This window comes from Tasmannia lanceolata, unplaced genomic scaffold (assembly GCF_043159265.1).
Source record: "Tasmannia lanceolata isolate RefF3 unplaced genomic scaffold, GAP_Taslan_0.1 ptg000018l, whole genome shotgun sequence".
Classification (NCBI taxonomy): Eukaryota; Viridiplantae; Streptophyta; class Magnoliopsida; order Canellales; family Winteraceae; genus Tasmannia; species Tasmannia lanceolata.
Window position 1 is genome coordinate 41129816 of NW_027518695.1, and position 26380 is coordinate 41156195.

Consider the following 26380-nt stretch of genomic DNA (forward strand, 5'->3'; position numbering starts at 1 on the left):
GGTTATCTACATAGCTGGGATCAAAAGTTTTCTAGTGTGCTCTTTGCATGCCATTCCTTCCAAACTAGAACTTCAATCCAGTCCCCCAAGGTTCTCCTTTTCTTGGGCAAAAAAATTCGTTTTACACCCATTTTATAATCCAAAGAAACAGAGGCTAATCAAATTCTATCACAAAATTCCTCACAAACAAAAGGCACAGCAAGAATTTGCATGACCTTTTGCAGAACATTAAATGAGAATTTGCAAAAGGGGAGCACAGCAAGAATTAGGATAAAAACTGTTGCAGCATAATCATCAAGTCCATTACTAAAATATAAAGAAGGGTCTTTTTTTAAACATTGTTTGTCAGTAACAATGTTGCCAAAGACGGTGCAAGCAACTTGCACTGAGAGTAATAATCTAGCTAGCAGAAAACATACCTGTTTCAATGCGACTGAAACATCGGATGAACATGCCATTAGCATCAACACCAATTGCCTTCTTTAGTTCTCCTTCCACACCTCAGACGAACATCGCCAACTCCGGCCTGCTGTATATATTACTATCCTCATCGTCCAACACGGGATATGCAGCCACGAGAGCGTCTTGGGATCCAATATACAACGAATTATATATCTTCCAGTACACCTCCCTCACCTTCCTCGCCGGATGAAACAGTCCTTGAAGACAGTAGTTCAAAACTGCAGCAGCACCCAGTGCAACTCGCATCCCTTCTATGGCTTCCGTGACTGCATTTATAACGTGGGGAGATGTCTCAAAAATGTTTGGCCACACATAATTCAGTAAATGAACCAAAGCGTCCTCACAACCCAACCCAGCAACACCCAAAGCCATGTGTTTAACAGCCGACGCAGCAGTCTGCCTATGAACAAGATCTCTATCCATGAGAGCATCCTCAAGAAGGGGTGTCACTGCATAAATATAATCCTTCCCCATCTCTCCTATATATTCGAAAAGGAAGGAGAGAGATTTCAAAACCCCGTTTTGGACATTTAGCTCTGGTACGCGGTACTCATTCATTAGAGCTGGGAGGACTGTGAATGGAGAGCAAGTTTCGGCAACTATTGCAATAGCCACTGTTGTACAGACACGATTTTGGCGCTCTTGTACTTTCAGATTGTTCAATAGTGTTGCCAACACGTCTTGGGGCCCAATTGCTTTTGCGATGTATCCAAATGTGTTGACAGTTGCTCGCCGGATCCCCTTCTTGTGGGCTTTCAACATATCGAGAAGCTCGAAACATATCCTCATCCACTCCCGTGCGGGGACAAACTCTGCTCCACGATCAGCAATTCTACCCACAAGGTCAATACAATTCTCCTGCACTTTTTCGTGCCTGTTCTTCAGAATAGGCGTCAATCGGGGAAGCAAATCCTTTATCGGAGGAGTCATTTTCGTCATACCAATGACATTAACAATGGCCTTCAGTGCTCCTAGTATAGAGCCAAGGACCTCAGGGTACTCTTCTCCTAAGTATTCATATAAGACAACACCCAAATGACCCATCAACTGTTCTTCTTGGCATTGCTTCATAACGACCGCAATCCTCGATATGAGATCCGCTGCTTGTTGCCTCACCTTTGCACTCTTATTGTTCAAACGCCATTTTATAGTACCACAAATCTGAGGAAGGTATGGTTTCACCCTCTGTCCAAGGGAATTCACCACTGCACCAAATCCATTGAGCATCACATTAGCATCATCACTTGTCTGTTCTTGGAAAGCATACAAAATCCCATCAATCAAAAGCTCTTCCAAGCGGGCATCGATATCTGATGCCCCCAAGTTCGCAACCACTTTTTCTATTGTCTCCATCACCATTCGCCGGTACGGTTCACTCTCATCTTTTAAATCCTCGACGATCCTTCCTACAATATCTGCAACACCAACCTTGTTCGCAATTTCAACAGTAGTTTCCACAAGATGCCTATAGTTTCTGCGATCCAGTGCCATCCTCCTAACCCAGAAATTCCGAAAGAACTCAGGGAGAATATCACTGCGAATATAGTCGGCCTCCACCCCATCCGTACTAACACATTGCTTAACCACTTTCAGTACGATCTTCTTCATTTCTTCATCCGGCGATTGGAACTCGCGGATCAATATAAACATCACTTCCTTCGTGTAGTAACTTGCATACATTGCATCCATGAGAGGAATAATAAAACCAATTGATTTCAAGAAAGCGGCCAACACCTTCCCCCGGTGTGACCTAATACCCTTCCACAGAGGCTTCAAGACCGAATCAAAACTCTCAATACCATACGGGGCAGATGCCTCAGCAAGGGCGGCAAGAGACAATGCCGTAATTGTTCTCACTTTCTGGTTTTCATCATTGAGACCATGTTCTATGATTTCCACAAGCGATCTTAGATGTGGAAGAACTGCACATCCCATTAGAATCGCAATTTGCTGTACAATTTTAATTCCCGTGTGTCGAGCTTGCCAAGATTTCTTACTCTGACACACGGCTTTCAAAAATGGCAAGAGCGCGGGAATACCCAATGCGGATGCAACGACACTGAAAGCCCTTGCGGTGGTATTTCTAACATATTCATCAATGTTGTCAATATCTGGTCTCATGGCGGCAATCATAGTGGCCAAGCCAGCTGCTTTACTGAGATTGGAAATGATCTCTCTTCCTTCAACGCGAGCATAGTAATCCTCATCAATCAATAGAGGTTCAATCACCACAAGAATTTTGTGAACAAATGGCCGAACCAGCTCGTCCAATTTATACAATACCCTGTCAATGACCTTAACCAAAAGGTGGCGCTCTTGATCTTCAAGAGTTGGTTGCATCAACAATGGGAGAATCCTGTTGAACAAAGGACCAGCACCAAGCTCTCGAGCTTTATCGGTGAGCTGCCGCAGGGCCGTTTTTCTCTGCGGGGGAGTTCCATTCTTAACCTTGAGCAATAGCTTCATTATCTTGCGCTCTTTTTGCTCGTCTGGAGATAGCTCTTCTTCGTCATCTTCGTTCAACAGTGCACCAAAGTACTGGTAATCCTCTGGTTTCATAAATGGCAGCCCACCAGGTGCTTCTTTTGGAACATCAAACTGCTGGCCACGATTTTCTTCAGGAATTGCATAAAGAGGAGTCCCTAACGGGGTTGGGGTGGCAAGGAGCTTTCTTGCTGGCGTTCTGATAGGTACATATGACGCTGGGGGGTCTAGAATCTTATACCCTTCTTGTGGGAACATTGCATCAAGTTCTTCATCAGTCAACGGCCGGTTTCTTTCTTCAATGTCCTTCTCCCATCTCAGTAGATTATATTGCTCGGGCGTAAAGGCACCACGGAGATTAAGGCCTCCTGGGGTTGGAGTCGCTAGGTCAATTCCACCGACTGGGGTCACACCAGGGGTGAAGGATGCAGCTGGAGTTGAGCCGGGCAGTGGCGTTGCACTCCCCATGGTTGCAGGTGTCTCATCCCATCTTGATCTCTGACGTTTCGGAGTCGGGGTAGCGAGCCCCACGAGCTTAGGTGTTGCGTCCCAAGTCATACCAGCTGGTGTGGCACCAGGAGTGACTCCACCAGTGGCAGGGGTGGCATCAGCGTCGGCTAAACGTCCAGGTGTCGGCGTCTCATCCCATCGGTTCCGCCGTGAAAGTGATGGTGTCGCATCGGCAGCCACCCTACCAGGCGTTGGGGTCGCATCCCATCGGCCAATCCCTGGGGTTGAATCCGGCATATCCCAATCCGATGCCGACAAAGAAGATTTTGCTTTCTTAGTACTATTCTCTTGTTGTTCTTGAGATTGATCCCATCTATTCCTTCTCTTCTGGGTTCCCTGAGTAGGCGCCGACCCAGCATCCTTCTCTAAAGCCTTATTCTCCTCTTCCTCTTTCTTCTTCTTTGCGATTGCTCTCAACGTCTCTTCCTTCTCTCTCTTCAAGGCCTCCTCCCTCATAACATCTGCATAAGTCCTTACCGACACATCGGGTGTTTTATCCCCCATTGCAAAGGCATCATTTCTATCAGGAGAGATTATCCGATTAAGCCTCCGCTTCCTATAATCATCTTCCCTATCGATGATTTTTTGTGGCTTCTTAAAACCCAAATCATCATCATCATCTCCACCCATGCCTCTCGGTAATTCTTTCAGTACCGACTTAGGTGCCGTATAAGATGCCAGTTTCCTAGCCACTTCTCGCACCCCCAAATCTTGATCTTCCTCATCTTCGTTGACGGCGATAGAGCGCTCATAGCCCTCAAAACGGTTACTGCCCCCGTACAAATCAGCATCAAAAGTGACTGCAGTGAGAGATGCGAGCTCCTGCTCTTTCTTTTTCCTCTCTTCTTGGATTTTAGATATATCATCTTCCATCGTTTCAATCTTTTGCTTTCTTTTTCAACCTACAATTCAAACTTCACACCCCTTAAGCCCTAAATCTGCAGTAACATCAAAAGAACACAAGAACTATAGTCAGAACATAATTCAAACTAATCACAATTTAGGAATGGCTATAAAACTAACCATAAATCTGTAATAACATCAACAGAACACCAAAACTCAAATCAGAACAGAATTTAAACTAATCACAATTTAGGAATGGGCTATAAAAAAATTGAAACTCAAAACCAATTCCTTAAAAAATAAACAAGACCCAGCTAGTAAAACAGAAAAAGCAATACAGAAACAGAACTAAAAAAGAGAAATCTTAAATGTCGACTTGTGAATATGTGATTCGACTATGAACCTAAGAAAACCTAAGGCTTCAGAAACAATGTTACAATAAATAAAAATCCTAGATTCTCATAGTTCCATACAGAAACAACAAAATCACAGGAAGAAATATAATTAAAATCTCAGAAAACAACATCAAGACTACAAGTTGAAATCAATTTCAGTGCAGGAACAAAAAAATAACAAAAAAAACTTGGAAGGAAGGATCTCGAACTGTAGGCTAAAACAATGCACAAATTAAAATTTTAACAAGAAAAAGTTCCAAAGCAAACCCTAGATTCTCATTATTCAACACAAGATCGGTAAAAACCCTAGATTCTCATAGTTTCATACAAAAACAACAAAATCACAGGAAGAAATATAATTAAAATCTCAGAAAACAACATCAGGACTACAAGTTGAAATCAATTTCAATGCAGGGACAGAAAAATAACAAAAAAAACTTATAAGGAAGGATCTCGAACTATAGGCTAAAACAATGCACAAATTTTAAATTTTAACAAGAAAAAGTTACAAACCAAACCCTAGATTCTCATTATTCAACACAAGATCGGTAAAAACCCTAGATTCTCATAGTTCCATACAGAAACAAAAAAATCACATAAAGAAATATAATTAAAATCTCAGAAAACAACATCAAGACTACAAGTTGAAATCAATTTCAGTGCAGGAACAGAAAAGTAACAAAAAAAACTTGGAATGACGGATCTCGAACTATAGGCTAAAACAATGAAGAAATTAAAATTTTAACAAGAAAAAGTTCCAAACCAAACCCTAGATTCTCAACACAGAGATCGGTAAGGGGAGAAGAAACCTAAAACCCTAGATCTGAAAGTGCAAATTGAAACCCAAGATTCTAACAGTTGAAAGAGGAAACAGCAAACTGAAAAAGAAAATATTGCAAGAACCCAAGATTTCAAGGAGAAATTTGAAGCTTGCACTTAAAAAACCCTAATTTTTAGTAGAGAAATGGAACTTAAAACCCTAGAATTTGAGGATGTCTTACCTTTGGAGGTTCTGTGACGTTGAAACGAAACCCTCTCCCTCGGAAAATAAGATATGGACGTTGGGTAAAGAGTGGTTTATATAGTGGAGATTTTATATGGTGTAAGGCCTTATAGTCCCGTATTTTTTCAAAATGTATTCTACGGATCACATCATAGGATGATCCAAACCGTCCATAAGATGGAACACGGTGTAAATAGGTTAAAACCCAAAAATCATTTCCATAGGATGATCCCAACCCTCCGATCGATAGAGGAACTGCATATTATGGAAACCTCTATAGAACTGAGGGCTATGATCATCCTATGGAATTGATTTCCGGGGAACACCGGAACAACTTATTCACGTTGTGTTCCATCTTATGGACGGTTTGGATCATCCTATGATGTCTGGACAGTACTTTTTGAAAAATAAGGGACTATAAGGGTTTACACCATCTTATGAACGGTTTGGATCATCCTAACTTTTGAAAAATAAGGGACTATATTAGTTGCCTGGATGCGATCGGTAATATTTTAGAATCCTATTATCAGAATCCAAATTATGTCCATGGATCCTAGGAGTGTGTCTAGCTCCAGTCCATTAAACTTCAGATTCGGATAGTCCATCGGACTGTCTGGATCCATTAACATCCCTGAATAGGTTGTGCCCCAAAAATCATATTTATAGGATGATCCCAACCGTCTGATCTATAGAGATTTCTATAATATGCAGTCCTCTATAGAACAGAGGGCTAGGATCATCCTATGCAAATGAATGTTTTTGCATAACCTATTTACTGTGTGGCCCATCAAATGCACGATTTGGATCATCCTATGGTGTAAGCCTTACAGTACTTTTTGGAAAAAATACTCGATTATAAGGGCTCACACCATATAAATCTCAGACTTGGATGTGGGCTTGTAGATAGATTGGCCTCAATTTTTAATGTTTAGATTTGGATCTGAGACAAATCTACATTATTTCAAAGAGGAATGAGAGACTGAAGGGTGTTGAGAGTCATCACCGACTCTCTACATATTGTGAAGGAGGGGACGGGCAGGCATGGCGCGCCGCGGCGCGACGTGGGCGGCTTGGCGTGGCATGGTGCGGGCCCACATGGGTGAATCCTAATTAAACTAGGAGGTTTAGTTGAATAAGAGTTGTAGTTTAATCCAGTATTTCAGTTTGTGGTTAGAGTTGTTATTAGATTAGGATTCTTTTTTTCTTTTCTTTTTTGAAATTTAGATTAGGATTCTAATGGCTTAGTTTCAATAAAGTCCAAGTCCGTTTAGAATTGTTTCTATAGTTAGAGTTTGAATAGGATGTCTTTTATTTGTTTATAAAAGCATAGAGAAGAGTTAACGTAAGTTTGAGTTGGAGGTGAATAGGTTGTACGTCAGAGAGGAGAAAATTGCAAAAACGTGAATAGTGAGTGAAGAAGTGGTGTATGGTTTCAATTTTTGAAATAATATATTCATAGTAAACTTTCTCTCTTGCTCTCTCTCTCTCCATCGCTCTCTTCTGATCTGTGATTTGTCCTTTGGTCTTTTTATGGGTATTGCTTCTTGCTTAAATTCTTTCTGTTTAATAAGTAGATCAAAAAGCAAGTTGCCGTTGATCCTTGGTTTTCTACAAGTGGTATCAGAGCACACACTTTTAGGACTTCTGTCCAAGTCAACATAGGATTCCTTATTTGCTTTAGAGTTACTTTGCAATCTTATTTGGTTGTTTAAAGTTATAGCTAAAATAGGAGTCCGGTTGTGGTTGGTTTTAGAGCATCAACTTTCCTAGTGGAATTGGAGAGTCTCTTGGCAAACCAAAAGAGCCTAGCTAAGCAGATGGTTGGATCTACGATAAAGGAGAACGAGGAGGTTATCTTCGTTGGGCGAGGAAGAAAGTTTCAGAATTTCAAGAATCAGAAAGGTAAGCCAAAGGCCAGATCAGATCAAAGGGAAGGAAATTTTGATCAAGAGGGGGACTCAAGCAGTCGTGGTTCTGAGAAACAGCCTTGGAACAAGGGACAAAGATGGAAGTGCTACAATTATAGTAAGCCGGGCCACTTTGCTAGAGATTGTCGTGCACCAAAGAAGAATGAAGAAGGTAATTCTGCAACAACTAAAGATCTCCAAAAGGTTGATAGCGACGATGAGTGGTACGTGTTCTCTTCTCTCCATCGCAGAAGAGCAAACTGAAGTGTGTGAAGTTGCTCTTACGACTACAGAAGTCGTAGATGCCACTAGTTCGATGGACACAGACAAAGGTGGCCGAATAGACTATTCCAAGTTTGATAAAAAAAAGGCACTTCGGAGTGTCTTTACTGGGTACGACTCTGAAAGGAAGGGTTGGAGATGTGTGAACCCAAAAACTGTTGTGTACGTTTCAAGAAACGTAGTATTTGACGAAGCTTCATCATGGTGGTCTTCCGATCAAGTTATTGTTGGAAATTTTAAAGAATTTGAAAAGTCAAAAGTGATTTTTGCCTTGTCTTTAAGATTTAGAGGGAAAGATTCAAAATTTGGTTTCCCTCTTGTTTCAAAAGCTAGTGACTTTTGAGTGCTTTATTGGGTTTAAATAAAGAGATCTTTTTAATGCCCAAACGGTTTGTATTTTACCCTTCGTTTTGTTATGGACACCCCCATTAATTGCTAAATGTTTTTATTGACACCCCAAACGGTTGTGATAATAACACCCATTAAAGTTGAAAAACCGTTTCATCTCCAACGGTCACAAATGTGAATGTTGGAAGAGAAACGTTCAAGGCTCTTAATGGTGGCTTTTCTCAACATTAATACCCATAAATGGTGGCTTTTTCCAACATACACTTTGGTGTTTATAAAAAAGAGAAGAGAATAAGGTAAGGCTAAGAGTTTTTTGGGTCTACGTTTGGGGTGGCTTTTGCCAACAGAAAAAGAAAGAGATTTACACAGAAAAAAGGATATATTTTCTGGTTTTGCTTCATCTCCTTCCTTCCGTTCCTTTCGTGTCTGAGCAAAGTTCTAAGGTGGTTCTAGGTGGACCAGCCAGCGAGTGCACGTGGACTGATTGGAGCCATATTTGGCTGTTTTATCTTGGAGCGTCGGTTCGCAAATCCCGGTTGCACCGATAGGGGGCGGATACGATTCTTAAGGAGAGTGACCAGTGGCAAGACTCAGCCTTCTCTCTTTAAATCTGATTTTTCCAAACAGTTTTCATCAAAAGAGATAAGTGCAACATGTTTTTTCCATGTTTTATTTCAATTATGGTTTGATTTACAATACATGGATTTTTGGATTCGAGTTGCACTGTTTTGAGGTCGAGTAACATGTTTTCAGTTCAAGTAACATCTTTTAGCTTCGAAAAACTTGTTTTGACTTCGACTTTCTGTTTTGGGTTCGATTAAGCCATATATAATTTCTTCATCATTTGTTTATAAGAAATGTAGAAATCTGATCCGTCCATTTTATCCAACGATCTTAAGAACCTAAGATATGGATTTTTCCAACAGTCTTAAGAATCGTAATATTTGGACTTCTTAAGATATGGATATTTTCCAACAATCTTAAGAATCGTACTATATCAGATTTATTACTTCTCTTATGAGGATCAGAGTTGTTACTGATCTATGATCTATGGCTTTCTAGAAAACCCATTTTTTGAGCAAACGAAATCAAACGATATGTTCATATTTATCAAAAAGAAAATAGAACATTTTAATGATTTTTAGTCACACGTTATGATGTTGATTGTAGATCCATTTATGTCTGCTCTTTAAAAACATGAACAGTTCCATAATTTATTTTAATTACAGTTTCGAAATTTCACATCCTTGGTTGAAATTCATATGATGCTGTTTTCATCCATTGGCTAAAACTCTTTTGATGTTTGGAACTAAAATTAATGGATCACATGGATGTGGTTTGTGAAACACTTTGTTTTTAAATTAGTATAAAAACCCATCTCTTATTTGGTTGGGCAAATTAAAAAGTTGAGTACCTTAGGACCCAATATTGTTATTGGCACCCAAAATAGTAGATTATACTTGTTTGGCTTTGATGATGGATTTCCTTATTGTATCTTTATACAATTGCCTCAACATGTTAAATTTCTGTTTTTAAGAAATTTTGATGGTTTGTTGATAAAAGAAAAGGGAATTCATAGTTGATCATCATAGGAGCTTGATATTTGAACCGTTTGTGGTGGCTTATAAAATCAGTAGCCTATGTTTTGATATCAACACCCATTTATCTAGTTAAATGTTTTGACACTTAATTGTTTTGATAATGGTACATGGGTAAAAATTATGCTTGTCAAGTGTTTGCTAAAATGCCTTTAAGAGATAAGCATGTCTTGTTGAATGTTTGCAAATGAATCTAATGGCAATATGAGTAATGATTTATTTTCAATGAGAAAAAATCTGCATTACTTGAATGGGAATGATACATAGTTCATTTGCAATCAAAGTTTAAAGTTCTTGTTCTTGTTATGGAACTTCGTGTATTGCCATCATGTATTGAAAATGATGTTTTATATGTACCATGGCATGGGAACTCTAATAGGCATGTTGGGTTTGGCATTACTCCGTCTAAAGAATAATTGATGAATTAACATATAATACATGTTAAAATGTCATTCTAATTTTCTGTATCTTTTGGAAAACAAGTAGATTTGGCATATAGGAACACAATTTGAACATTATATGCATATGTGCCTATTATATGCATATTCTGCAGGTTGTAGAAAGTAAGTCCATAAAAATACTTATATAAAGATTGGGCTACTGAATGTAATTGCATGTGTAATTATGTATGTATTGTATGCACATGACTCTAAATTCTTGGTTGGGAGGCTAACCATAATTTTTTAGAGTATGGAGCCTTAAAATGTAAATGTCATGCACTCACTTATGGTTTGTTGCTTAATAGGTACATCTGTACATTAGATTGGGATGGATAGTACCTGGTAACTCAGAATTGAGAGGTAATTGTTTAAATTGTGGGGGTCCTGCTTTTCAAGAAGGCTAAGTTGTGCTAATTGGATCTCTAACTGAGAGAATCCAGGTATACCAGTGGGTACTTATTCACCTTAAGTGGTGGAGCGATTTCATGTGAATCGGTTAAACAAATGTATTGTAAAGTCCCACTATGATAGCAAGATTATAGCCTTATCCTTAGCAAGAGGTGGAGCCAAATGGCTCAAGTTATGTTTTTATGGCAGATGGGCTGTTATGGCCAAGACCGGTTCCCTCAGTAATTTTATATAGTGTCTGCCAAAAAATGCTTTAGCCAAGGCCAAATGTAAGACCTTAAATGGCAAAAGGGGCATGTTTGCCTCAGGCATAAGTCGGTAAAGCAGATGAGGGACAATAACACTTGACTTTGTAAAGTCGAAGAGGAGTCTGCAGATCCTCTGGTAAAGCCACATAAAGTGGTGTATAAGGCATCGGAAAGGAATGGGGTTAAAGCCCAAGGCATTAACCATTAGTGATGGACACCCAACCTATGTGAAAGGGGATCCCTGGAATTAGGTTCAATGCGTACTAACAAGTCACCGGATGGTTTGTTAACACTATCATCCCCTACCCCTAGATGCAAAATGTTGAAGGATAGTGTTCACTGCAAATGAGGTAGGATGAGTTTGAGACTCTTAATCAGTTCATAAGCTGAATTTGGTGGTATGTTACTTGTAGTGCATACTTGATGACTGACCTAAGTGAATGTGGAGGTGAGGCCGCTTCCTATGAGAATGTAACGGGTAATTCTCTAGAACATTCATAAGAACCAAGAGGGAAAAAAGGCCAAAATGTTCCATTACTGTGAATGAATCACTAAGGAATCGAAAGTAGGGTGTGGGTAACAGGTTAGCCAGTTACACCTACGAGGAAAGGTTGAAGGACTCTAACTCTACCCGTACTCGGTAACGTAATCTGTTTATCCTAATATCGGTTGAAGTCCAAAAGACATCGGCATGAATCCACTCTATTTTTCTAATGTGCTCAGGTGCTTCCGTTTTCAAATTATAATCGTATTTTAATCTTGTGGGGGATTGTTGGAAATTTTAAAGAATTTAAAAAGTCAAAAGTGATTGTTGCCGTGTCTTTGAAATTTAGAGGGAAAGATTCAAAATTTGGTTTCCCTCTTGTTTCAAAAGATAGTGACTTTTGAGTGCTATATTGGGTTTAAATAAAGAGATCTTTTTAGTGCCCAAACGGTTTATATTTTACCCTACGCTTTTGTTATGGACACCCCCATTAATTGCTAAACGTTTTTATTGACACCCCAAACGGTTGTGATAATAACACCCATTAAAGTTGAAAAACCGTTTCATCTCCCCAATGGTCACAAATGTGAATGTTGGAAGAGAAACGTTCAAGGCTCTTAATTGTGGCTTTTCTCAACATTAATAATACCCATAAATGGTGGCTCTGTCCAACAGACACTTTGGTGTGTCTATAAAAAGGAGAAGAGAACACGGTTTGGGCAAGGCTAAGAGTTTTTGGGGTCTACGTTTGGGGTGGCTTTTACCAACAGAAAAAGAAAGAGATTTACACAGAAAAAAGGTTATGTTCTCTGGTTTTGCTTCATCTTGTGGACCCCGATCCTGAGAGGACGGGTGCCGAGGACACGAGATCCCCTGCAATCCTCAAAGATCTCCACAACGTGAAGAAGAGCTCTACAAAGGAACTCTCGAAATGATGCCACTCTCATAGCATAGCATGAGTGGCGATACAAAATGAATGAGATACCTCTTAATCTGGAGCCAGGACTCGAAACCAAGACGTAACTAAAAATAACTCAGAGTCGCCATCCATGGATACGCATGGAACCAAAATAAATGCTCTGTCTGCAACGGATAACCAAAGATACAACAGGTTCGGGCCTGATTACGAATAGAGAAGGTCCGAAGAGCACCCAAAATTCGTCCGAGTGCAAGTACTTGGTCTCTTATGCCATTTATTTATTAACCTTGAAGAGTTTTGGGCGAAAATCATGTGAAATGGGAACGAAATGTCCCCGAGTGGACGTCTACCTAAACATGCACGACCCGGGGATAAAATAATAAGCACACACAAAATAAATGGAAGAAGTGTCGCCTAATCACAGCTAGGTTATGAGTGACATGCCTAACTGGTGTCTAAGTTATGGTGGACAAACACATGCATACTACAGCTAAAGGTATAAGGCCTGTACAAGAAATTAATAGATATGATAATCAGTAAAGCAGTAAAGCGTTACAACAAACTGACAATCAAAGCAAGTAATTACTACAGTTAAACATGCAAGTAAAACAGGTAAGCAGGATAATGCTACAGCTAAGCATGCGAGTAAGCAAAGAAATGAACACACACTATCATCCTATGCAAAAATATCACCAATAGGCAAACACAAACCCTAAAGTGCTAACAACAGATCCTAAAACTCTAATGCATAAGCCCGAGTCTTTAGATGATCTGATGTTCATCCAAAGAAGCCTACGTATCCCCGCCTCCACGAGAATCAAGGCAACATAGTTCTTCGCACCTATTCTAAGCTATGATGCCTAAGACATCTAGACCTCTATCCTAGGCTCGACCTAAAAGACCGGACTAGTTATTGAAGCTTCTTACGCTATTATTTAAATTCCAGTGGATTGTGGATTTTAGGACACCCTATATGCCCTAACTAAATGCAGGTTAGCCCTAAGTTAATGCAAGTGGTTCCTACAACCTATGTGTAACTACGCTGTCTGTCCTAAGAAAAATAATGGGATCACTAACGCATCCTAGACCTAGTCATCAGTCGGCGATGTGAATCACCAACTGACCGGACAGAGGCGTAACAGACTCCTAACTCTAACACAAACACAAACAAAACACAACAATCGAACAACAAACTCCTAACTCTAAAACTCTCTATCTAGGACAAACTCCTAACTCTGGTGGAAGATCTTTTTGAAAACAAGGTTTTAAAGTTGTTTGAATGATTTTTGAAAGATTTACAAAATCTATTTAGAAAGTTTAGCTGGACTTGGGATAAAGATCTCAAGCTGCACTATGTACCTCGTGAAAGATGATCAAGCCAACGTAGTTCGAAAACGAACTCTCATAACCACCACTAAAACTTAACACTCCAAATAATTTAAAGCTTTTGATGTTTTCAAATGTTTTTGTTGTTTTAAATTTCTGATGTTTTTGTGATTTTAAATGATTTCAAAGTTCTTGTGATTGTAAATGATTTCAATGCTCACGGATTTTTAAAATTTCAAATGTTTTCACCCTTTTGGTCAAAAGCCAAAAGGAATTCACAAAGCAACACCTTAGGGTAAAGGGGAAACCCCAAACTAACAAACTAATATTCCAAAACAGGATATAACAATCCACAAACAAGCAAACAAGTGCCCCCAAGAACAGAGAAAATGATATTAAAAAACCAAGCAGGTAAACTCTGATAAGACTGAGTTAGTCTCTAGTGGAAAAACCAAGGTTGCCAAGGCGGGAACGAAAGCGGGATTCGATTCGGGATTCGAAAGCGGGAATTGAAGGCTCCTGGGATGGTTGGAAGCGGGAATCGTGGGTTTGCCAGAGAGACGACGGGGATTCGTCGGGGACTCGCCGGAGATTCGCCGGGGAATCGCTGAGAGTCGCTGGGGAGTTGGGATTCGATGGGGATTCGCAGGGAATCGCCTGGGAATCGGGGTTCCTATAAAGTGGGAATCGGGGTTTTCATAAATTGGGAATCGGGGTTCCCAAAATTGGGAATCGGGGTTCCCCAGAATCGGGGATTCGAATCGAATCACGGTTCGGATTCGCGATTCGGGGATTCGCGAATCCCCAACTCCAGGTACGAATCCTGCTTCTCTGGGAAAAACTCCTAACCAATAACGCTAGAGAGGGAGCACAAATGAGTCAGAGACTTTATAATAACACTACCAAAATGAAAAGAGCAAATAAGTCAGACTTGCTAGAAGAGGGGGGCTCTAACATGAGGCTGGGTAAGCCTCCTAACGAGGAAACTCTTTAAATGAGACAAAGCTTGTCTCCAAATAAGGGCTCTATGAATGAGGCAAGGTATGCCTCCTATGCACTAACTCTATACTAAAACATACTCCCTAAGGGATGGGCTCTAAACGACAAGGCTTGTCTCCAAAGGAGAACTGCCTAGTCAGACGAAGGATGTCTCCTAATGAGGGCTCTAGATGACTCTTTCATTGCCCTTGCAATGAGAAGGGTTCTACTATCTAAAAGGTGTCTAAAAAAACTGTGCTAGTCTACTAAAAAAAAGAGGAGGGATGCTACTTGGACTGAGAAAGTCTCCAAATGATGGGCCTGGGCTAACGCCCTCATCGCATATCTTGACAAGCATTTCAGCTGCACACAACCCAGTAATGACTATTAAGTATCAGACATCATAAAGACAAATTGCCATCCGCATTACCTCTCTGAACTGAAACAATGCGAAACTATCCTGCTGCTTCAAATCAATAGTTAAAGCTCCTTATATTAATCATCAATACAGATAAAAACCAACAGACTCAGTACTTAATCCAAATATCTACATTATAGAACATTGATCAATTAATGTGATTCTATTCAATCTGAAACTATGAAAAAAGTAAAGAGATAAGCATAAACCATGTCTGTTGCTACTTTTTAATCAAGTCCTGTGCATTCATCTAAAATCAAAATAACCTTGTCAAGCATGCATTTCATCAAAGCATTTCTTTTGGCCACCCACTGCCCATTTTCAAAGAAAATACCCTCTAGCTTTATTAGAGATAACCTTCCTATCCCCGCTAGCAATTAAATCACCATCAACACTAAAACTGATAGTAAGGGTAACACACAATCGTATACATGAATTCCTTTTAGAAGCTAAGAAGCGTCAGACAAATAATAATACTCTTCATTATAACACAACTTGCTCATCGAGCCGTCTTAGGTAGAGAGGATTTATCTAACAAGATTCTTAGCTACTCTTACATTCTAATCTAACTGGTGACAGCCAAAACTCAGCACTATTGTAATATAACCTCCCCTTAATTAGCCTGCCATTTTCCTTTCCATTAGCCCACCTTTCATCACCTTTCAACCTTTTTTTAAAAACTGGTTATAATCACCTCCCTTTACACCCTGTTTTACAGCCCACTCTTATTATCGAAACTCTTTCTAGAAACCAATCTAGATTTTCCATACGTCACCCATGTTTAAACAAACATCTTAGAATCTACCCCCATCTCTTGCACCCCTCATTCACCCATCTGAAATAATCCGCAAGATTCAGCCCTTAAACCAGTCTCCCTATTCCATGATACTAAATCACCTCAATGCCTCTTAGATCTTATAGATAAACCTTCACCATCAGCTCTACACCTATTTCGACATATCCACAATCCAACAGCTGATGTACAACTTCATAAGCCATGCCATTTTAAAAAGAAAACATTTTGTACAAATCATTTTAAGATCAACCTTATACCATACAAACGAACAGATTCAGATTTTTCTCTCCGTCATAGAACTAAGCATGACTGAACCAAACAAACACCAAAACATAGAATCTATAAATGAAGGATTAGACCACTATGAGCTGTACTAAAACAGAGCTGAACCTGTGCAACAACAAGGCTGAGACAAGGACTGAACCAGAGACTAATATTATGCAAGAACTGGCTGAAACAAAGACTGAACCAGAGGCTAACATTATGTAAAAAATGGGCTGAAACAGGGACTAAAACAGAGACTTGATTGTGCTAGTAAGGGTTGAACCATGAACTGAAGAAGAATAATCAAGGACCTGATCCCATATTTATGAAACAGGGACTAAAACAGAGACTTGATTGTGCTAGTAAGGGTTGAACCATGAACTGAAGAAGAATAATCAAGGACCTGAACCCATATTTATATCATCAGGCTACTCACATAGCAGACATTTAGAGACTGTATAACTTAGAAATGCAAGTCAGGAATAAATGAAACCTTAATGATAAAGTATGACACACACATATACAAGCCTACAAATAACCAACAGTGAAGATGAATCCCGGAAAAGTGGGTGTCCGCTTGTGCATATTGAAGAACCCAATTCAATGTATATGTAAGGCGGGCTTTGCATACCAATACGTGAGATTAATTCAAAGAACATATGTGATTCCTGCGCACACTTCTCCTTTGTTAATCACCTAGATGGGTCAAGATTTATCATAGTGATCACCTGCCCAACTTAAGCAATTAAGCCCATGGCATCACAGTCAGCAGATTAATAGCTTGAAGGTGAATTGTCCCCTAAGATAACAACCTCAACAGGTTCGTATTTGCACAGACTCATCTTACATTTTCATGAATGCCCAGTCATTGAGATTCCTAGAGCAAGAAGAACTCTAGAAAACTTATTAAAATGAGAAAGATAAGATGCTGTACATTTACTCTGATTTGGGAGAGTTGATATCAAAGGAAAGCACTGCCATGAATACCATTGTATGAATTTGATCACTTGCAAGAGACAAATAAGGTAACTGATATCTTCCATTTTCAGGTTTAAAGCAAGCAAAGATTTATGAGTTAATGAAGACAGTTACTTTGAGACATCACTCCTAGCAATATACATGCAATGATTCCTTCACAGATTTATTATCTTACATTCACATGATCATTAAGCTTTACATGCGCAAACATCCATCATGAATATAAGCTACCATATTTTTAAAGCATCTGCCGGGCATTTGGAAATACTCAAGAAAGAATCTAAAATGGCAAAACCAGTTATGCCCATAAAGACACATTGGTTGTGTCCATGAAGACATAATCAGTTATGTCCAATTCGTTATTAACGCTCTATCCATCTCTAACTTCACAACCCACTGACCGTTCATCCAAACTATACAAAGTCTCTTAAAAGAAATTCAGTAAAGTTCCATATTAACTCCTATGATAACCAAAGCCAACAAGCACAAGGTGTTGGTATGTATTTTATTTTTGTTTTATTTATTTATTATTATTTTTTTAAGAAGAATGAAAAGAACAAGTTGCTCAGCATGCATAAAACTGGGTATTACAATTCCCTTAACAGAACAACACTGTGAAAGAATACAATAGCATAGTCAATACCATAATCATATTCTCTACCAGGTATATTAAGGGTCAATTGAGGAAAGAGTTATGTATCATTCGACACAAAAGTAGCACTCTCTTTGACAATGGCCATATAAATTGTAACCAAAACTCCGTGGAACAAACTAATGAAACAGATTTTTATCGTTTTCTTAAAGTAACTCTATTTCCATAAGGATCACCACATTTGTTTTCAAATCAGAACTTGCATGTAATGAGAACCATCACAACAAGATTACTATCAGTCCTGTAAAATCTAAATGAATTTTCCATGCCATGAAAACCTTGAAAATCAGAGTGACTCACTTCATATTCATCAGATGAAAATAACTCCCGTTATGGAATATGAAGGATTTATCAGAAATAAGGAAGCAAGGATCATAAATCTGCTTGAATTTTATATTATCCGAATGCACAACTGATGACCAAAACTACAGCTATCCACGTATTATCCAATGATCAAAGCTATCTCAAACCAGTAAATCAAGTTGTAATCCAATCCACACGTATCAAGCATCATTTTATCAAATGAAATAAAATCAACATGCAGAAATAGAGAAATGAAAGAGTAAAGAAGTGATACCAATATTAGATGAAACTAGAACTGCACTCCTTTCAATGATCCTCAAGGGAAAGTCACCATTGATTCTAATTTGCAAAAAATGCAGCTCACACGGAAGTGATGCAACTGAGACTTACAGATTTCGCCAGAAATTGAACAAACAGGTCTGATTTAGAATTTTAAATAGAAAATGTTCGGGTTCTATGAAAGGAAATGAGGAAAATGGTAATGTTTCTGTAGAATTGAATGAGGGTTGAAGAGATGGTAGCAAAGATGGATTTGAGAAGATGAGGTTTAGGGTAGAACTGGTGGTGGCTATGGGTTTGTAAAACTAATGAAAATGGGTTTTGGAGTTTGGGGAAACAGTGGATCTAATGGTGGCAAAAGATCTAACGATGGTGGTTGAGGATGAGATGGCCGGATGGGGCTAGGAGATTTGGTCGGAGAAGGTGGTCGGTGGAAAATGGAGATGGTTGGTTCGGACAGAAAGGGGTAAATCTAGGGTTTGGATTGGGGTAAAGGAGATGGAAGATGATGATGGTGGTGGCTTAGATGGTGGTGGGTTTGGGTGAAAGTCCGATCGGAGGTTGTGGATGGGGCGGCCGGATGGGGCTAGGAGATTTGGTCGGAGAAGGTGGTCGGTGGAAAATGGAGATGGTTGGTTCGGATAGAAAGGGGTAAATCTAAGGTTTGGATTGGGGTAAAGGAGATGGAAGATGATGATGGTGGTGGCTTAGATGGTGCTGGGTTTGGGTGAAAGTCCAATCGGAGGTTGTGGATGGGGCGGCCGGATTCCGGTTATGGCCACCGGAGAAGATGAAGATATGGCTGGGGGGATGAAAAAGGGTTTGTAAAAAATGGAGATGATGATGGTGGCTTATGGCGGTGTTGGTGGCTGAGAAGGTGGACGAGATGAAGGGAAGAAGATGGGGTCGGATTTGAGGGGGTTTGATCGGATTCCGGACGGTGGTGGTAGGAGAAGATGGAGAGGTGGTGGTGGAGGGTAACGGTGGCTGGCAGGATTTCCGACGGGAAATGAGGCCGGAGAAGAGGTTATTCTCCTTCTTCTTCTCCTCTCTCTCTCTATACCTCTCTCTATACCTCTCTCTCTCTCTCTCTCTCTCTCTCTCTGCTACCTCTGTTTTTTCAACGAGAATGGTTTTTTTTTATACAACGGGAAATGATGTATTTGCGCCCCCCCCCCCCCCCTATTTACTTGGATAGCCACCTCTAATGTAACTTTTAGCAACTTTTTAACCTACAAGGGGTGGCCCAAGTAGAAAAGGGAAATGATATATTCGCACCCCCTTTTGTTTTAAGGGACAGCCCCACCTATAGTGTATTTTGTAATTACTTTTCATACTGGCAGGGGGCCCAAGTAATAGCAGGGGGGAAAAATCCTTGCAAAAATATCTTCTAAGGAAGCTTCCTAGGATACCCTTCAACTAATCCTAGTCCTAAACTCTCATTAATCTAGATTAGGCTTTAAACAAAACTTGAAGAGAAAGAAAAGAATCTTCCATATTACCAAACTGCCCCGGTTCAGGGTAATACACCCCATAATTATGTTACACACTAATCCGCACACCCCTATATCACCCTGGACAGCCCATTACAGTAAATTTGAACTGGCTTTCAGGTCCCAGGACACCCCTCTTTCTGGCTAAATTGCCACCCTTATTCCTACACTACCACTACACTACTAACTTCATCCGTTTACTAGGCAAATCGTGACGGATTCGAATGAAATTTTATGAGGACCTAAATGAGACCCTAACTTACTATAGGAACAAATTAGGGACGCTAAAACACTAGTTTAGCAGGATTTATAATCTAACGACGCTATTAGGGTTCGGTCAAAATGGGGTGTCTACACATCTCCTTCCTTTCGTTCCTTCCGTGTCTGAGCACAGTTTTAAGGTGGTTCTGGGTGGACCAGTCAGCGAGTGCACGTGGACTGGAGCCATATTTGGCTGTTTTATCTTGGAGCGTCGGTTCGCAGATCCCGGCTGCACCGGTAGGGGGCGGATAACCGGATACGATTTTTAAGGAAACTGACCAGTGGTACGACTCAGCCTTCTATCTTTAAATCTGATTTTTCCAAACAGTTTTCATCAAAAGAGATAAGTGCAATCTGTTTTTTTCATGTTTTCTTTCAATTATTGTTTGATTTACAATACATGGATTTTTGGCTTCGAGGTGCACTGTTTTGAGGTCGAGTAATATGTTTTCGGTTCAAGTAACCTGTTTTAGGTTTGAAAAACTTGTTTTGACTTCAACTTTCTGTTTTATGTTCGATTAAGCCATATATAATTTCTTCATCATTTGTTTATAAGAAATGTAGAAATATGATCCGTCCATTTTATCCAACAATCTTAAGAACCATAATATTTGGGTTTCTTAAGATAAGGATTTTTCCAACAGTCTTAAGAATCGTAATATTTGGGCTTCTTAAGATATGGATATTTTCCAACAGTTATTCTTCCAAATAGTCCAGAGTTAGAGACTAATCTGCAAGAGAAGTTAAAAGCAGATGTTCCAAGTGGAGATGGTGTCGAATCAACGAAACCTCAGGAGAAGGTGGGGCCTAGACAAGAGAGTCCTAAAAGTCCAAAGCAACGAAGTCTATGAAAAACTGGTGTTCATGAGACAAGAATAGCTGAAGAGATGAGGCCGTCTCAACTACAGGAATCTGATGTTGAAGTGATCAAGCCAAGAAGGTCCTCACAAATCCGGAAGCCAAATCCAAAGTTTGCAAATGCGGCATATGCAGAAATATTAGGTAGAGATGTCGATATTGCAGAACCGACAACTTTGAAGAAGTTTGCAAAGGAACTTAGTGTGACCTGTAGAGAGTCAGTGCTGAGGGGGAGTGTTGAGAGTCATCACCGACTCTCTACATATTGTGCCGGAGGGGACGGGCTGGCGTGGCGCGACGTGGGCAGCTTGGCGTGGCATGGTGCGGGCCAGTGCGGGCCAACATGGGTGAATCCTAATTAAACTAGGAGGTTTAGTTGAATAAGAGTTCTGGTTTCAAGTTTTGAAATAATATATTCATAGTAAAATTTCTCTCTTGCTCTCTCTCTCTCTCTCTCTCTCTCTCTCTCTCTCTTCTGATCTGTGATTTGTCCTTTGGTCTTTTTGTGGGTATTGCTTCTTGCTTAAATTCTCTTTGTTTAACAAGTAGATCAAAAGCTAGTTGCCATTGATCCTTGGTTTTCTACAAAGGGTGGCCATGCAAAAAAAGAAAAAAGAAAAAATAATTACCCGAGTGCTTCTATTGGTCCTTACAAGCAAAGTGCATCTATGGTCATGGTTGTCAACTTCATGTCAATATTATTCTTTTATGCCTTAATTAGTGCACTTTCTTGCTATGGACTCGGGCTGCAAGCAACCAAACAGAGCATTAAAGTTAAAACTTCAAGTGTTAAAAAATAGAAATAAAGTAATAAACGACCCGAGTTGCTCGAGTCACGCACACGCCTCTTTCCCTCTTCTCTTCATTCCCCCTTTAGCCCTTGGGTTTCAAGAAGAGAGAAAAGAGGAAAAGACCATTACAGAGAAGGAGAGAGGAGTTGAAACCCACGACCAAATAATCGGTTAGGGTTTGTTGATCACCGTGGTGGAGATGATGGCGACTGTGGATTTTGGGCCTGCAAGAGCCTTCTCTGATTTCTTCTACCTCTATAAATCTCCTCCTCTATAAATCCGACCATTGGTGTGTTTGTGAAGATCACCATTTCCTTCTACAAGGAGTTCTCTAGGGTAGTTCTTTACTTCTCTTTTTTAGGTTTTTTATTTTGTTTAGGTTTGTTTTTCTTTCCCTTCTAGAGTTTTTCTTTTCTTCCATTTTTTTGGTTTTGAGATGATTTTACCCCTCGCCTGATGTTTTTGAGTTTTCAAATATTCCAATGTTTTTTTTTATTTTAAAGCTTTTCCAATATTTTTTGGATTTTTAAAATGCTTTAGATGTTTTTGGATTTTTAAATGTTTTCACCCTTTTGGTCAAAGACCTAAGGGACTACACAAAGCAAAACCCTATGGCCAAACCCTAGGGGTAACAGGGGAAACCCTTAAATCGGGTAAGATAGCTAATTATAAAGGATAATGACATGATCTAAGATCCCTAACAAGCAAGGCTCTAATGAGACTGTGCTAGTCTCTAAAGAAGAAGAATGACAACAAAATTAAAGAGAAACTCCTAACTAACAACACTAAGGAGATGAGCAAATAAGTCCAAGACTATCTTGTAACGCCACCAAAAGGACAAATAAGTCAAATACTCTCTAATAACACCACCTAAAGGATGAATGAGTTAAAGACTCTCTAATAATACCATAAAAAGGGGTAGATGAGTCAAAGACTCTCTAATAACACTATGAGTCAAAGACTTTCTAACACTCTACGAGGGGGCGTAAATGAGACTAAGCATGTCTCCTATATACAAAGGTGGGCTCCAAGTATCCCTATCATCGCCCTTGCAATGAATAAGCAAGGTCATGGCAACTAAAAAGACTAAGTTAGTCTTCTACTTATGAGAGTGTTCCACAAATGAGGCTAGGCAAGCCTTCTAAAAAGGTGAATTCTATAAATGAGACAAAGCATGTCTCCTATGAGCGGACTCCTCTAATGAGACCCAAGATAGTCTCCTAAAGGTTTGACTTTTCTGCTGGGACATAGCTTGTCTCTCTAAAGGGGGTGATTTTCTATCGAGAAATAGCTCTTCTCCTAAAAGAGAAAATATCAAATGAGACAAAGTATTCTCCTAAAAGTGGAGGCTCTGACTAGCGCCATCATAGCCCTTACAATGAGAACGAAAACCTATGGTTTAAGTGTCTTCAAAGGACTAAGTAAGTCTACTACACAAAAGAGGGGAGCACTACTTGGATTGAGCAAGTCCCCTAAGTATGGGCTTGGGCTAACGCCTTCATCGCCTACCAATTTATCTCTGTCCTTCGACTCCAAAGCTAATTTCCAAATGTATAATATACGAACTTCAAAAGAATGCTAACATCACCAAAGTGCACATTTCTTGATAAACAGGGAGAATGAAAAAATGTAAACAAGCTCATATTACTATGCAACTATCACAATACAGATGTATTAGTTGGCAAAAATTATCAGCAGATTTAAGGAGCAACCTGAAAACAATGCAAGTAGATAGTGCTATGACATATGTGAATATTAATAAACTAAGCTATCTCACTTGATTTCAGTAATATAACTCCAAAGTCATGTGAAGGAAACACATTTCATTATCATTGGCCTTCATGAGATCAAGCAAATTCAAATAAATGTACTCATTGTATTCTATAAAAACCCTGTCTTATGTGAGCAAGTATATGTAAATGACGAGGAATATTCAACATTAACAACAATTAGAAAGGAGTACTATTGTTCTCATATCATCAATTTTGTCACAGTTGTAGTAGAGGCTTATAGAAATTGCATGATGATTTCAAACTGAGAACGGCATTACAGGTAGAAAAATGATACAGCAACAAGTAATGCATCCAATAAAGTTAAAACGAAAAGCGGTTGGAGCATGATATAATAGGCTACAGATTATTATTTTTTTATCCTATGGTTTACACCACAAAGCTCACCAGTACAAGCTGCTTGAGTCCAAAACACTACTCATACAACAATGAAAAATTGGAAAATCAATTCATAAAATTTCCATCAAAACAGAGTTTATTTTTATTTTCTGCAAACCACTTTTAAAATTTGTATCACATCCTGAACATCCTGCAGTCTCACATATTGCAACCTTACTTTCATTTCATGGATGAGAAAATAACATAAGGATGTGGAACCCTAACACGACTAATATGTTCCCTGAAAATGAAAAATACTTTCACAAAGGTAGGTGAAAGCTGCGATTAAAATACTTTTACAATCCACATAATGTCTGAAACCAAATGAAAGAAGATCTCAGGGCACCTGGAAGAAATAGTTTTACTATCATTACAAATGTCTTCTTAGGGCCCAAAGGACAAATGAAAATTGAAAGAAACAGCTCTTATCTATATGTTCCTTAAATACCAACTACACACATTTGGGATTTCAAATCTTATTTAATTAAATGTCTTTGAACAGATTCTACAAACATATGAATATAAAACTATGAATCCAAAACTTAACAAAACCAAATCCTTTATATTAAGTCTATATAATTTCCAACACTAAAACTACAAAGGTATGAGATTAGAAAATATAAGCATGACAAACTAAAATATAACAAGTGAGATTCTAAACTGAAACAACCCCTGTTTCTCAAAATTACACTGACTCTAAAAGCTCCAAAGATCATCCAAGAATTCATATTTAAGACAAATTGAGTAAAGCATGGACACTATCATGTTTTGATAAAAGGATGGGCTGCTATGGACACCATAATGTCTTGACCACCACATTATATTTTGCTAATGAGAGCCATACCGCACACATACACATAGATACGCATATATACATTCATAGACACATGTACACACACACATATAATATTCTATTATCCAAAACAGAACTGTGACAAAACAGGGCTGAATTATTAAATTGAACTGTGACAAAACAGGGCTGAATTATGGACCGAACCTTGTGCCAAAGCAAGGCTAAAACATAGACTGAACCTTGCCAAGACATGGGCCAAATCATAGATTAAATTTATGCCAAAACATGAGCCAAATCAGAGGCTGAATTTATGTACAACAGGGGCAGACTTATGCAAAACAGGGAATGACTTAGTACTAAATAGGGGCTGACTCATTGTGACCTAAGTCTCTAAAGCATATTTCTGCCATAGTTTTTATGCTTCCTATTATGAAATCAGATCAATAAGGATAGTAGAATCTATACCCGCAATATACAGCCAGTTCTAACAAAAGAAAAGTCCATCATCTTAACTACAACATATGCAATAACAAGAACAGAGCTGCTATATTTCTACAACTATATTTCAATTCTACTCTATCCTTGAATCCAGCAATATGAGGTAGGAAAATGCATTAACAACATATGAATGAAATTCTCACAAGTTTCAGAGAAAAACGAAATTATAAGAGATGATCACTTATCAAAATAGGTAAAATGAGCCTTTAAAACATCACAGAACACCACAAACTGTACACGTCCAAACCGGAGAATCAAAGAAACTGAGTGAATCTTTCAATCAAAAGCAAAATACCATAAATCTTTCAATTATAAGCACATGAACATAAGAAACTAGCAATACAAACCATTCAAATAAAAAAATTGCAATGAAAAAAAAATAAAAATTACTTGTAATGGATCCTCGAATTTCTAAAGGGGACAGTACCTTGATTTTGCTAATAGAACTCCTGACTCTACTCTCTTCTTTCAAATGATGATGAAGATCTGAAGCTTGAAGTCTAATCTAGGGCTTGAAAGCTTAAAAATGTAAAGGATCTAAGGTTTAAGAAATTGAAGCTAAAATATAATGGATCGAAGATCTACGAACTGGAATTAAGGTTTAAAAGCTAGAAACAGGTTTGCGAATAGTAGAAGAAGAAAATGGATAACTAGGGACAGATCTAGGGTTTTTGGCCTTATAATAGGGTTTGCAATAGAGAAGGTAGGGTGAAGATGATGCCAATCGGTAATTTCCAGCTAGAACAATTAGAAGAAGTGACTGAAACGAGGAGATCTGAGGTTTTAGAAAGGGTTTGTATGGATCTAGGGTTTAATGGTGGCTGAGGGTTAAAGAAAAATGGATTTGGAGGTGAAATCTAAAGATTAGAAGCAAGGGAAGATGAAAAGAAAGACTGCAAGCTTTGAAAGCCAACCAAAACTCTGGCTGTCTTGACGGAGAAGAAGGTCGGATCTTCTTCTTCTTCTTCCTCTCTCTCTCTCTCTCTCTCTCTGATGAAAAATGAGATCCTTTTTCTTCTTCTTTTTTCGGTTTTTTTTTTATATATAAAAAAAAAAAAAAGCTGCCGATATTGGCACCACCACTTAATTGGCGCGCGGTTGCGCGGGAAAGTGATGGGCGCACGACTAAATCGTGTCCCATCTGCCCCATAATTCGTCTCTCACAGGATATGTTCACCCCTTCTGGAAGTGTA

The 26380-nt window shown here is 39.1% G+C and overlaps 1 protein-coding gene across 2 annotated transcripts; it reads right to left on the reverse strand.

Moving 5' to 3' along the window:
- Positions 1–280: 280 nt before the first annotated feature.
- LOC143851943 (uncharacterized) lies at positions 281–26184 on the reverse strand. 2 transcript variants are annotated; one of them, XM_077361455.1, is made up of 2 exons: positions 25615–26184; positions 281–4394 (listed from the first exon to the last, which is right to left on the reverse strand). In XM_077361455.1, exon 2 carries the CDS (start codon positions 4327–4329, stop codon positions 502–504), a length of 3828 nt encoding a protein of 1275 aa, XP_077217570.1. In that variant the 5' UTR covers positions 4330–4394; positions 25615–26184; the 3' UTR covers positions 281–501. The 2 variants fall into 2 exon arrangements, with proteins under 2 accessions (XP_077217570.1, XP_077217571.1); XM_077361456.1 differs by lacking the exon at positions 25615–26184 and adding an exon at positions 5696–5836.
- Between the last annotated feature and the right edge of the window lie 196 nt (positions 26185–26380).

Coding starts and splice junctions, on each gene's coding strand:
- LOC143851943 (XM_077361455.1), bottom strand. CDS start 4,329: ATGGAAGATGATATATCTAAAATCCAAGAAGAGAGGAAAAAGAAAGAG.